The sequence below is a fragment of the Alternaria atra genome (assembly GCF_907166805.1).
Source record: "Alternaria atra isolate CS162 genome assembly, contig: 19, whole genome shotgun sequence".
Taxonomy (NCBI): domain Eukaryota; kingdom Fungi; phylum Ascomycota; class Dothideomycetes; order Pleosporales; family Pleosporaceae; genus Alternaria; species Alternaria atra.
Genome location: NW_025091316.1, coordinates 25799 through 40268, shown reverse-complemented (window position 1 = coordinate 40268; position 14470 = coordinate 25799). Strand labels below are relative to the sequence as shown.

The following is a 14470-nucleotide window of genomic DNA, read 5'->3' as shown; positions in this document are numbered from 1 at the left end:
GATGAGGCATGTGGCTGATAGAACGAAGGTAGAGTTACTCGCCAGGGTTCCATCGGTCCAGACCAGTGCCCTTCCAACTAGCATCATGGTGTCCAGGTTTTGACGCTGCGCGTCTATACCGTTGGTTTACACGGAACTGCTGAAATATGCAGGTTATCTATTAGGATTGGAGCACTGGCACGTTGATGGAGACGACGTTCTTTTTGGTCGTGAACATGTGTTGGAAGGAATCAGAAAATCAATGGGTCGCGATGTGGAGGTCACTTTTGGACTGAAAGAGTGATCTCCAGGAGAGTCCTTAGGGCGCATGTTGCTTTTGGATCCCTGAGCGTCTTCGTATACCTTCGAGACTGAAGGTGAGAGCGGATTCTCCCGAGACGGCTTAGCGAGATGATATAGCTTAAGGTTGTCTAGCGACTGCAGAGAGGTGATGGAATAGCCACGTGCGTCAACGCGATCGTCTCTTGTTAATATCATCCTCTACTCTCTCCAATCACTCACCAACTACGTTCTCTACGGGAAATCTTGAGACTAATCTACCGCTCCAACAAATCCAACCTCGTCAGGCGGATATAGATCTCGACAGCATGTAGGAACCCGCAACTAGGGTACAATCGATTGTAAATTCACTTATCATGATAGCACCGCCACGAACCAGCGCACCTCGCCTCTCCTTCGCCTTCCAGTCGAGCTTTGAAACAGCATCTATCGCTTTACCTATGAGTCCAACGAAATTTATCTCACCCAGCTCGGCAGGAAGTACCGCGACTGCCAAACTCGGACCGTTCGTCCTATGAGCTTAGCACAAAGCTGCACACAGTGCCGCTATGAAACGCCTCCATACTTCTAGCAGAGTACTACATTCCGTTTGTGCTACGAAAACATGCATGCTCTTATACGTAATACGAGCCCGAGTATGCGTGTTCAGATCAAGGTGGTCCTTCCCAATCCTGACAATGTTTGGGATCTTCAGATAGGCCTACATGCACATAAGAGGGCATTCCCTGAGGTACAGAAAGTCATCTTGATATTTGAAGAGATCATGATAGGCGATAGAGACGCGTACACTAAGAGGTTGAGAGAAGCTTTTGGAGGAAACGCAGAACTCTTTTACCCTTACGGCCAAGATCTTTGATCCAAGAAACACGAGGTGCTTATGGCTCTGATCAGGATGCGAAGGACATTGGGGGACCAAAATTAATATAAATACAAGGGGGTTGACTCTGATCAGGTTTTGAGCAGAAGACTGTCAAGTTTGTTTTGGGTGTGGTGAAGGGGAGTTTCGAGGCGGTCAATGCTCTTACATAACAGCAACTCGCGATGCTAGGGATAATGAAGGCAAATAATCAATAAAAGTGGCTATGTTTCGTACAGCATTGAGTGTCACTGTGTGCAGGCGTCGTAAACCCTTCTACCTAGGTATGGCGTCGCCCTCATGATAGACTGGAACACATCTAGTAGTGACGCGTGATAAGCTTCGTCTTTCTCTCTCTTCGTGGTGGTAAAAGGCGCCTGCCGCTGGCGGGCGTGTTAACTAGCGTTGAGCTGGCGCCTAGAGAGTGATTGGAGAATAATACTGCCTTGGTCTACTCGTTTACTCCTGCCACTTCAGTCCAAGCAGTTAACTCGCCTCGATTCTCACGACTGCCAACCCCTCCACGTACACCATGACTGGCGGCAAACAGAAGAACAATTACGGATCCATCTCTCGAGACGTCGATACGATGTAAGTGAATGACGACCGTGAATGCTTCCACACTGATGATGTTAGTACGTGCGATAACCAGCTCAACTCTCCCTTGTTGCGCCTTCCCGGAGAAATTCGTAATCGTGTCTACGAGTATGTCTTCTCCGGTTCAGAGACGGTTGTAAATTATTTGTATCGGAATCGCTGGCCGCACAGCAAAAAGAGTACCCCAGTCCACGTACTCGCGACCTGCCGACAGATCCACCATGAAGCCTCATCTATCTTCTGGGATGCATGTATCATCAACGCTTACTTCGTCAATGGTCTTGTCGATGTGGAAGTGGCTATGAGAACCTCCAAATGCGCTCGCATAACATCCCTCGTTGTGAATGAGAATGTGGCGTGGGAGATGTCCCACCCGAGTCCCACCGCAGAAACCCCATATATACTACAGATGTTGCCGATGTTGCGGAAGTTGTATGTGCAACGGGCTTACGCTTTCGACACGATCGAGGACATAGTCGAGATACTGTCCGGTATCGCTGCCGAGGGCTTCGAGGTCGAGTACAGACCCTCTGGGACTGTGAGGACTTTTGAGTATGGCCAGCATAGCCAGATATTATGGTATTGAACACTGTGGGCAGTGCACTCGATAAGACTGACCATGATAGTTAACGACTCGGCTTGGAGAAGATTCGTCTCAGCTCTAGTATTCTGGAAACAAGCGGTTAGACTTCTTGAGAGACTAGCCATGCTCAGGTGAATGATTACGCAGGCAACAGAGAAGCCAATGGGAATGAGTGTATGCACGAGTACTCAATTGCAGGACACAATCATGACCAAGCGTGATCCCAAAACTTCCTACCTTTCATGAAATGAGTGTTCCTTTTGTTGCATACAGCCCGTGCGGTAGCCAACAACATATCCAAAGATCGCGAAAATTCTCAGGAGGATGACAGATCTTGTCTTCCAGTAATGTATTTTGGAGTCGCCGGGCATCGCAAGTATTTACCACAACCACCTTCCATGCTCCCCGTCCGAAGGTGGAACGACAAGGGCGCCGACGCCCGTAAATTTTCGGTGTTGGGCGTCCGAAATGCGACAACCACCGTCGGTCCACCACACCAACCTTCCCAGACGGGCAAGTCACCTCGAAAGCCATCGAAACCCTTCGGCATAGCGGTGCGACACGCCCGATAGCCATCGGGGCGCGGATTTTATGATGATGCGAGGTTCTCTGTGACTGGCGTGATACGGAAGGCGAGGCGGCGCCTCCTTGACGGATGCTGCTGGCGCGGGCGAAATCGGCAGTTTGGAAGTCCGGACTGCATTAGGACGGACATCGGGCGCATTGGAATATAGTCAGCTTATTTTGAATATGTGTATGAGGACGGTGAGTGTCGGCATCTCATTTTCAGCTCTGAAGTCCTCCACATAGGTATGATGCGATGCTGAGGAATACTGCGCGACGCCGACTTCTTGAACGAAATCGATTATCGCACGCCAGTGGGTAAGACTAATGTCACCGAGCTGTTCGTTCGACCTTGCAACTGGCAACAATCTGAACTCAGTGTGTACACAGACTTGGGGCGAAGTAACGATCGTTCAAAGTACCACAAGAAAAAGTACGAAAAAATATACGCAGCATTTGGTCTATACTTACGTCTCAGCTATACATGCTGACACATGGACATCGAAAACTACCTACTCCCTAGCAACAGTCTTATCTCTCATTATCCGCCTGAACAGCTACACAATTGTCTTACAACTGCATTTGTACAGCCTTGCTATCGCTATCTTCAGGCCGAAGGCCGTTACAGCTGCTTGTTCCGGTCTTCCCTATCCAATGAGGAGTCATGCGACCCGATACAGTTAGATTGAAGACCCTGCATGCACGTCCCGCAGACGCAGGGTCCAACCGGTCGTCGGCGAGATGCAAAGTCTGGGGTGTCTGGACATACCTGTGAGAGGGCCGGGAGTCAGAACACAATACTGAAGTGTCTCGACAATGTCTCCGACCAACTATGCGACATCTGGACTGGACTGGAAGCCTACAGGCATCGCTTTGATGCAGTAAGCAGACAACGTGAAAGTTACTATGGTATCTCCATCTAGCATACACAGGGCCTCCACCGCCTTCTCCATGCATAGCCGAACATCAAGCATGGGCCATGGATCTATCCCCCGGCTCGGCTTCCAATCTTGGAAACACGAACATGTGGTTGGTTGGAAAGAACCGCTTTACCTTATCAGCTAATCCGGGGGAAGACCATGGAGCATATCGGCGTATCTGCAATACCCCGTCGGCCCAAGCTCCTGGTAAGAGTCAGACAAAAGACGGGCATAAAGGCCCGCTGACATCTTGCGAAGGTGACTCTCGAGTGCTTTTGATTCTTCGGATCTGAAAGGAAATCAACTGCAAGATTATCAGTGTGAACTTAGAGCATAGTATCTATCGACGAAGAAGCGGGTACATCTCAAGCATTGCCAAGGCTGCTTTCTTTTGGAAGGGCATATCTAAAGGTGAGTTAGAGCGAGCTGAACAATAGGCCCTGCATACAGCTTTGTTGGAGCCACGACTACAATGCTGGGCCTAGAACTGCACACTCCCTCCCGCGGAACACAGTCCAAGAATGCATACTCACAACGAGGGGGGATCTACAGGGGAAGAAGCGGTCAGCTAACATGTATATAGATCATTGAGGATACATGACCATATAGGCAGCATCGTTTCCCAGGCAAGCCTACACGGAGAAGTGTAACAACCATTGTGACCAATCCCTGCAAATAGACCAGTGCAACTTTCAAGATGTGCTCCTACACCTACTCATGGTACTACTGCAACCATGACTACTACATCTGGTAAGCCCTTTCCACAGCTCCAGTACCTCATGTCCATCAAAAGTGAGGCTAACATGCCGCAAGGGCCAACAGCATCGAAGTCTGCTCCTCACGGCTATTATCCGGATACTCGTACGACGCCTGGTCCATCGACATGTGTTCGAAGATGAAGATCGAATGCGGCGGTTTTTCAAATTACTATTGCACAGACTGCTCCGAGGACGTTGCGTTGGAGTTTGAGCTGGATGAGTTGTAGACGACGGACGGCCCGGTCAGGTACGCTTCATTCTTCCCCCCAAGCGAGATGCAGACGAGCGGAATTTCGGGATATGCGGAGGTGGAAAGATATATCCGGTTGATTGGAAAGCGAAGTACTGACTCTTGTTATGCAGGTCGATTCACACGTCGCGTCCCTTCGCGCATGGCGTTGTTTCGGCACGCGTCTGTCTTCGGAGTTATTGGTCGGACTTGGCTCACCGCCTTCTCGATGCATGCACCCTCTGCCTCGCGCATGCTGCACGCAGTAATCGTCCCATCCAGTACTTTCCTTTCACGTTTTTGCGCCTGCATTGAATGCGCTATACCTCTTCATTGTTTGAGTTGCGAGTTATCGGCGCATGCAGGCGCTTCTACTAGCCTCTAAGTTGCATTCTCGACAGGTTTCTCTTGGGAGGCGTTTGGGATATTTGGAGATGCTGGTCGATACGTTGATACTGTTGATATAAGTTCAATTACAATATACACGGTCAGTCGCATGATGTTCAACGCAGCGCCGACGTCCAAGACTTTCCTCCAGCATTGTTCGTGCTTTCAACATATGTAACCCTAGCCTTACTCCGTCAAACTATCCTCTGCTGTTTTCGGGCTGACACCGTATCCTTCCTCCAGGGTACGCTTGACCTGCTCAGCTCGCCTCCTGGCATCAATGTACATCATGAATTCCTGATAGGTCCTTGGCATGACCCTGATGTTCTTCGGTACGGTAAACGTGTAGTTGAACTGCCCAGTAGGCTTAGAGTGGCCATGCTCAACGTCGCGGACCTTGGAATCAATCCTAATCTGCACGCGTGTATATTCGGCTTGATCATCGACCTTTTCGTCTGGCGCGCCAATTAGAGGCGGGTCTGTATATACGACCGTAGCGGTCAGGTATAGTATGCTGCCTACAGGTACGGGGTTCTGGAACGTGGAGGGATCGAGCGAGACGAAAGTCGGGCGGGCGTGTGCGAAGGCAGCGGCGGCGGTGAAAGCGAGTTCGAATGTTTGTTTAAGGAGGAAGCCACCGAAGATCATGAAGTGATGTCGATTGCGATATTGCGGCTGCATGATTGTAGCAGTCTGGAGGCGCGTGGCGTCCATGAAGACTACATTGTCTGGTTTGCGAAGGTCATCGTACGGGTCTGCACTTGTTAGCTGGGCTATGAGTGCTGGTGGGAATAGGACCGACCGTGATACTGCAGCTGTTTCTGCCAGAATGCGTGTATAAGATCGCTTTCGAGATCATTCGGAGTATGCTTGAGCAGAGAAGTATCTCGGCGCTCTTTCCGGACTTTCGAGTTGCGTTCGCCCAGAGCATATAGGCGTTTCTCTTCAGGCGTCTCCACAACCAATGGATTGACGTTTACCGGTCTAAGAAACCAGTTAGCTGCGATTCGACTCCTACCCGCCACGATGAGCTTTACTTCTTGGTGCCTGGATCTAGGGAGACCATGGTAAATGTGCAATTGATTAATACATCGTCATCTTTGGCCTTTTCGCCCTTCTTAGGTGCTTTGGCAACTTGCATAGTGATCTCTAGACTGCTTCTGCCAGTCGCATAGGTAACGCGTCCAGATAACTCTAGATCGCATATCTCGGTTAGTGGGGAGTGGATGGTGATGCGATCGCAACTAGCTGTGACTGTGGTCACATCGTCTCCGGTATGCTTGTACCTGTTGGAGCATTTAGACCAGGTCAGCTATTCCGCGCAGCTGTTGGACGCTTACGCAATGATGCCAGAAAGAGCATCAAGGTCCATGAAGATGGTCCCAAGCCGTATGTGCCCTGAGGAGTTCAGGTATGTGTCGAGTAGCCATGGGTCTTGAGCTAGCGGAAGCACAACCGAATGATAGCTTTCATCCATGCGTTTGGGTGTTAATTCGCGATCTTTGGAGACTTCGGGCCTCCCTGAGGGCTCCACAGGTTGTTTGCCCTCTGCTTGCTGTTGACGCAAAGCTTCCACCCACGGAGTACGCACCCGCATCGAAGTGAGCTCTCGGAAGACGCCATCGGTGCGTCGCGAAGGACTGGAATGAAGATTTCTGCGAGCTAATGAACCCACTATCACTACTGGTGACTGATGTGTAGCATTCTTGGACCATGCAGCTTGACCGACGCGTTGGAGCGCGTTACGGGCGAGGTTCCTCATACTGAGACGCGAGGTGGAGGTTGTGGAGCTGAGAGCTTGCGAGGAACTGACATTTGGAGGTGCTTGCCGATCGCATGTCTTGGCGCTAACGGAGAGACCTCACCATCCCAAACTCTGCCCCTCCACCAACCTCAGCAATCCTTGTGTCGAAGTCTTCGCCTTCTCCACAGACCGGAATTCGGTTGGAGTAAAATGTCGAAATCGATCGAGCTCGGGCGTGCGGTACTGAGCTCACCGAGCACAAATCACGAGCTTTGGCTCACAACATTGATCACCATCTCACCAAAACAGGATGCAACTTACCTACAGCAGCTCACCTCAGCCCAGTATCTTGATATGTTGACGTCCGGGACTCTCTGGGTCAGCCGTGAGCATAACATGCACATTGAGATGAAACTTCAGCTACGTGAAGAAGCCTTGCCCCACAACCAACTGCAAGACCTCATGAATGCTGTACTTCATGCGCCAGTAGGTACGGCCGCTCTCAAAATGCATCAATATTGACAAAGCACAGGTTTGGGACCAGCTGATGTTGAAGCCGACCCAACCAACGGATGTCGCAATGGATACAGGGACAGTACACCTGAATATCAATCATGCATGCGCCACGGAGGTGCAGGAGGGAAAGAAGCGTCACAGACTCTTTTCCGGTGTCCCGGCAGCAGATACTCGGCCGCCCGAGGGTATCATGACTGTCTCACTCCAGTCGGTACGACTCTGTATTGACGTCCTCGAGACAAGCCCGCGCCGGAGGCTCACAACAAAACGATCGGACTTATCTCCAAGCGAGCGAAAAGCACCAGCTTTAGATAAAGAAGACTCTGCAACGCTTTTGCATAAGACGGCGCCCGATAAACTATTACATGATGCTTACATTGACCGTGGCCCAAACGCTCCGAGAGCAGCTGCACATCGAAATAGAAAACGGCCAGTTACAGAGACATTGGTATCGACTAACTCATACCCACCTGACATGACCGAAACATCGAAGCGACAACGCAGACGAACGGCCACTGACTCTTTCATGCAGCGTAACTCACGTACAAATTTCACATTACCTGACAGGACAAACGTTTTCAGTATGGTTGATGGGGCGTTGCGTCTGTCGATCTGTGGTACACTGAACAAGACGGCAATCGGATGCAAGGTCAAAGCAAACACCTTCCGTCTTGGGCTCGCAGATGTGGCTCCTGCAATATGGAGGACTGGATATTTGGTCGTAGGAGGATCTTATTTCTGGTTCTCTATGTATTGCTAACCCTGAGCAGGCTTTATCTCAAAGAGCTCATCTATCACCTACTATTGCTCGTTCCATCGCCCAAGTCGGTAGCGTGAACTCGACATCCATCTCGCTCAGGGACAAGATGAAGAGCTTGAAGACGATACCTCTTGAGCTACCTAGCGAGGTATCTTGCGCCAAGGGGCCAAACGTTGGCGATTATGTCGCTGAAACTGAATCAGCTATCGCAGGTCGTTTATGGGTACAATCCCAGAGAAGTCTCTTGGACAAACAGATGGCTCCGATCCAAGCATGTATTACTACCTCTCTACATCCAGGCCAGTCCGACTCGGAAGACATGCTGGCGGAAGAAGAATCACGCTGGCATCATTCCCGGCGCACTACATACTTCAAGGATGACAGCTATCATAATTCCTCCAATCATGATTCAGCATCGGCCGCGTATGGTCAAACAGTCCAACAGCAAGGGCAACCTTTCGGCAGTCCCAATTTGGATATGAATGTTCGAGAAAGCGAGGATGACCTACTCCTTGACTCACCTTCCCAGCATACTGTTTTAATCACAGCGTGCTCCGCCGATGATCAGCATCATACGCCCAACAGTTTGGATGGGTATCCTCCGTCAATGCTTCCTGTTCCAATGCAGCAGTCGATTGGCTCAAATTCACGACGCTACCTCAATACGTTGCACACTGTACAGCCTTTATCAGACCAATCGGCAATGGCAAGCCCTGAAAATTCACATGAACCGCTATTCGAAAATGACGTTAGCTGTACCGAGGAACTTCTCCCGATCCCTCGAGTGTTAAAAGGGGCTTGAGCTCACTAGCGTTAAGCTGGCACGATAAGGTTTCGCATGTCTATAGATTTTCAGCCGAGGTGGGTTGGCAGCCGTTTCACATAGAAATGGTGGCATCACGTAGTCGCCGCTATGGCTTTGAACATATTTCTATTCTTATTACCCGAATGGGGCTACACGTGGCGTGCTATCCCGCACGGCGATACGGAGACATATGGCATTCTTCCACCGGCTTTGTGATATGAACTGGCTCGACTCTAGGAGGCATTTATCCATTATTCGACATTGATGTTGAATCAACAATCGGGTCACTGTATGTAGATCACAGCTCACATAAACACACTTTACCAATATCGCCACCATCAAACAATACGAAGCATGAATCGTCTTTAGACGCATGCCCTAGCACACATGTCCGTTTAAGAGTGGCTTGGCTGGTGGCTAGAGCTGCGCATCATCCTGCAGGTCCCGGAATCAACGGGAAAAACACTGTTCAACTGAAGCCGAACGATGATGGCGTACGCCCGCCTAGAATGGTTCCTTACCTTCCATCCAACTGCCACGCGGACGCGACGGAAGTTTTTGAGTAGCAGCATCCACTTTGCGAACGATAGACTGGGTCTCGTTCGTAGCCCGCGTGGCGCAAACCGATCCGTCAAACTCTCCTGTCAGTAAACGTCACCGATATCCAATGGACCAAGTCGTCCACTGCCGAGGTTGCACTAAGCGAACCAGATTCGCTTCGGACACCAAACACCGACGAAAGTTACCACGGGATCAACACGCCACAAAGCAGTTGGCATACGTCAGACATGAGTGACAACCCTTTTTAACAAAATCAATTCGAGGATGCAAAAGAAGAGTCAACAGGCTCTGAAGCTCTCTCTTGTCGTGATTCGCGCCCCACCGGCTCGGCGGGATGACTGCGCGCGTGAAGATCAATTTCGGTTATCGAGCACAGACCTTGTCATGACCTAAGAAGATGTGATCAGAGGCGAGCACGCTCATTCTCCACCCCACTACGTGCCGTCGCACCAACAGATAGTTCGCGAGTACGACGACACATGTCAAGCCGGCGCTTCCGAATTTACCATTCGAACGGATTATCGGCCTGGAGTCAATGCAATCTACAACTGCTCTTGAGGGCTGAACATGAGTGACTGTTGATGCGCATGATGCAGTACTCATTGTTGTGCATATGCGATGATAGATCTTGCAGTCACATCCTCGAAGTAAAGTGGCGGATGCTCACGCGGGATGATGGGAAAGACAGAGCACTTGAAGTTATGGGCTTGTTCCAAAAAGATGCATCATTTCACACCCTGGCTGCAGCCGCGAATTGTTTCAATGGGTCGGCGATCGTTGTACCAAAGCTCTGGACACACGGCACATACCATCCGGGCTTGTGTAACGTGCCAACCCTGGCCAAATCGCGGACTACCCCATCATCAGCACCTACTTCTTGCCGGCGCAGAATGCCTCTGATTGCTCTGTCAGCGTCGTGAACGAACTCAAATTACCGCTCTCACCAATGTTACTCGAGACCCGGGATCAGTCGGCCAGCGTACCAGAGTTGAGCCTCACGCTAACTGTACAATGACATCCAGGCTAATGCTAAGCTGTGTGACAGTCGCCTCTGGCTGTGCAATCTCCACGGCAAGCGTTTGTCGCGTGCATTTCACATCCCGCTCGTCAATCTCTAAGCGTGCTCTTATTCGTAGAGAGGGCACAGTCATTCAGGCATTCAGCAGCCACAGTTGTAACACAGCATGAGACCGGGGTCGGTTGAAGTTACCTGCATAACTAGCGAAGCACGTTACATGCGTAAATGGCTAGAACGTCAAGCCGAACGGGATACATGAACTTTGCAGTTACCCGAGAGCAAGTCTCGAGCCACTAGGTTCGAGCCGTTTGCATCAAGGGCCGGAGCTGTGGCGTTGAAAACTGCCTTGGCGCCATTGGTATCTCGGCATGAAGATGGCGGAGCTTTGTGATCGGTCCCAGCAGCAAAGTGTGGAGACTTCGTGCGACGGGGTGTCGCTGCCTGCCGCGCCAAACTAACCAGGCCCAAAGTATGTCTCCCACTTTCCTGGAAGTCTAGAAGGAAATCTTACCGGCAAAAGTGCAGGTACATATCTGCAACATCCACTGTTCGTCGGCTACCTCTCCGATCGATCTTTTAGGTTCTCACTGCTGGAAGGAGACCTACACTTTATACACAACTCTCCGCACACGTGCTGATTGGACTCTGGAAAAGCAGTAGTCTGTAAGACACTGGTTACCGCCTGACTTGGACGACCAAAACGAAACGCCGGAATCTTCTTCTTACCCTGATCAGCGGTGGATGATGCAAACCACTTGAGTGTGATAAACCCCTTCTTCCCAAGAAGACAACCAGAACGATCATAACCCGTGCGGTTCCGCTCGGCTGATCCTCAACCTGGTTCGACTCTTCTTTTGTAAAGGTGCGTCCCAGATCGTCTCTTCTTTTGTAAAGGTGCGTCCCAGATCGTCTCTTCTTTGACACAGCCCGATGAGCATAACTAACTGACAAACTGCAGTCTTTGCTCATTGAGCAGCGTACGTAAGAGCGCATCATCAGCCTTACGTGATTACTATACCTTTCAACACACTCAATCAAGAATCTGCGTTGCAATGTTGAATTCAGATATCGAGACGAAGTATCCATTGGGGAGCAGACCCAGCATATCATTTCTCCCGGGGCTCATCGTGGGTTCATACGTGGTCAGCCTAATCGGTGCTTTCACAACGGTAGAGCTGCTGCATCGGAGAGTTTCAGGAGCAGGATGGCGATCGTGGTATGTTCTGACAGGTCGTTGCTGTATAGCATTCCCTAACCAAGTTCCAGTGTACAGATAGGAGGTTGTGCGGTCTCCTTCGGATTGGTAGCGATTTGGTGCATGCACTTCGTAGGGAACCGAGCTATTGTACTCGGTGACGGTGAAGACGAGATCCAACTTTACTACAGTTCGACCTTTACCGCCGTATCGGCTATTCTACCCGTGGTCGTCATTTTCCTAGGACTATTGGCCGCCGACAAGTTTTACAAAGGAAGTAAGGGATCTTTGGTTCGATTCGCATCTCTAGGTGTTTGCGGTGTTTGTGGAGGAGCAGCGGTCACGGAGATGCACTATCTGGGCAACAACGGCACAACTAACTATCGGATCATACTGAGTTGGGCACACGTTGTCGGCGCCGCCGTTATCGCTGTGGGCGCATGTCTCATCTCATTCAGTCTCTTCTTCCATTGGAGCAAGCACTGGATGAACAATGTCTGGCGACGAATCATTGTGGCGATCGTACTGGCCTTGGCTGTTTGCGGAATGCATTGGACTGCTGCAGCTGGTACCTGGTATGAGATTCGTGGCTATCACAGCGGGCCTGGCCAGGAACGAAATACAAACCTGATCATCTCCCTGTGCCTTGTAAGTCACTTGCTTTATAAGCATTGCGCATTGCTAATTAGGACCAGTGCCTGAGCGCATGTGCCGTATGCTTTCTACTCGGCTTCATCAAGCAACGCCAACGACGATTGGAGAAGAATCGAGCCCAGCAGGTCGTTTTGGCGATTGCTACGTTCGACCCTGAAGGAAAGCTGCTAGTTAGTCAAAGTGGGCTGATGCCGTGTCAGACTATCACTCACCAATTCCATCAAAGAACCTTTGACGACGAGTTCAATACATCGCATCCCGTATTCCAATGGATCTTTCGGGTATCGCGCAACTGGACTGGCATCTCCGATCTTATTCCGACAATGCGAGAGCATCTACAAGCGACCGGTTATCTCCAAACGCCTACTTATGCAAGCAACAGCCGGACCTCTCTTGAAACTGACGAGGATTCGAGCTACTCGGCCACTTTTCGGGAATTGTTCTGCGTCACAGCTCATGAGATTGCGAAAACCCTTGATACGAGTCTGCAGAACTTGGGATGTCTATACGAGGACGTCTTGACGACGGGAACCATGAACAACCGGGCGATCTGGACAAACAACTACGGCAACAAAACGATCGTGGCTGCAGATGTAGCAACAAAAGATCTTGAAGCCGCTATGGTGAATCCGATCTTGTTTGGCAGAGGTCAAATGCTCGTTCTTACGAAGAAGGTTGATACGACTGAGGCACATCGGCTACATAATCTGGGATATGGATTCGCGAGTGTCGAGCAGGTTAGCGATCTTCTAGCCCGCAGCTTGCAGATACCGCGTGACGATCTCGAGAACCTCGTTGGACGCCTACATGCGTTCAGCGAGAGGCAATTGTCGCTCCCCAAGAAAGGTACCTACATCGGATCCTTCCTCGTACAGCCTAAGCCTGGTATGGGAGGCTTGGATATTATTGTGCCGCGCGCTACACCTGGACGCCTACCAATGGTCAAGCTGAGCGATGGTGAGCTGGAAAATCGACACATGGGCATCCTTGCGACTTTCAACGGCCTTACTTTAGATGATTGCCTGTTGCGAATCAACAACCGATCGGTGACGGAACACGAGGACGATTTGTTCCTCGACAAATTTCGCAACCGGATTATGGAGCTTCTACGGGACTGTCCTGAGGAAACTCTACATCGCGCGATATTCTCATCGCAGCAGCTCGATATGATGCACGGTCAGACCGAGTCCAGCCAGGCAACAATATTCGCGTTCTGCGGCATCAAAGAGATTTATGTCCAATCGCTGCAAAGCCTGACACTCAAGGCGATTCCATTATCCTTCTTCCAAACGTACTTGAGGTCACAGCCAGGGTGTGCCGATCACGCGATACTGGCACAGAAGAACCACAAGGAGTTTAGCAGTCTTCGACAAGTACCATCCATTACGAAGATGCCGCCCAGTAGCCGCGGAAGCAAATGGACCCGTGGTCTGCGCTCAAAGAGATCAAACTCAACAGAACTGACCTGGCAGACGGACGCTTGTTCGGAGAAGGGTCTTGTCAATTACAGCACGACTTCTGCGCCCGAGCCTTCGACACATCCTTGGGGAGGAATCATGGTCACTTCGACCCAAAACATTCACGTGGACGAGACCAAGGACGGAGCGAATGTAGAGCTGCACGATCTTGGTGTAAGAGCCAAAGTCGGTATGGCGGAAACGGAGCAGCAGACGCTGGCGGACCGACTAATGTCTATCACGACTGCCTTCCGCGACCCGCACGCGATACAACGACCTGGCTACCACGGTATCCGGAAGTAGATTCTATTCATGGACAGATGGACAGATGGACCTCTGTACACGTCTGTCTCTTTTTTTTTTTTTTTTTTTTTTAAGAAGCATTGCGCGGCGTTGAGTTTGTTTAATATTTGTGATACCCTTCATCATGAAATGCAATGACAGCAACGACAGCAAGAAGGGAAGTTTGGTATTTTGAGATGGGCGTTTATCGGGTTTGGTGAGGAGAGAGTCTCCTAGAATCTTTGAGAAAAGTGTATCAAATACGTAATATGTACAATGTGTATAACAAGAAGGATTCCAAAAAC

The 14470-nt window shown here is 50.4% G+C and overlaps 3 protein-coding genes across 3 annotated transcripts; 2 read left to right on the top strand and 1 right to left on the bottom strand.

Moving 5' to 3' along the window:
* Nucleotides 1–1667: 1667 nt before the first annotated feature.
* ALTATR162_LOCUS171 (uncharacterized protein) lies at nucleotides 1668–2318 on the top strand (the record flags this gene model as incomplete). Its single annotated transcript, XM_043307764.1, has 2 exons — nucleotides 1668–1726; nucleotides 1772–2318. 2 exons carry the CDS (start codon nucleotides 1668–1670, stop codon nucleotides 2316–2318), a joined length of 606 nt encoding a protein of 201 aa, XP_043163699.1.
* A 3041-nt stretch (nucleotides 2319–5359) lies between these two features.
* Nucleotides 5360–6935, bottom strand: ALTATR162_LOCUS170 (uncharacterized protein; the record flags this gene model as incomplete). Its single annotated transcript, XM_043307763.1, has 4 exons — nucleotides 5360–5928; nucleotides 5976–6157; nucleotides 6211–6459; nucleotides 6514–6935. The coding sequence occupies 4 exons, from the start codon at nucleotides 6933–6935 to the stop codon at nucleotides 5360–5362; spliced, it is 1422 nt and encodes a 473-aa protein (XP_043163698.1).
* Nucleotides 6936–11629: 4694 nt separating this feature from the next.
* ALTATR162_LOCUS169 (uncharacterized protein) lies at nucleotides 11630–14186 on the top strand (the record flags this gene model as incomplete). The annotated part of the gene is made up of 3 exons (XM_043307762.1): nucleotides 11630–11793; nucleotides 11844–12420; nucleotides 12468–14186. 3 exons carry the CDS (start codon nucleotides 11630–11632, stop codon nucleotides 14184–14186), a joined length of 2460 nt encoding a protein of 819 aa, XP_043163697.1.
* Between the last annotated feature and the right edge of the window lie 284 nt (nucleotides 14187–14470).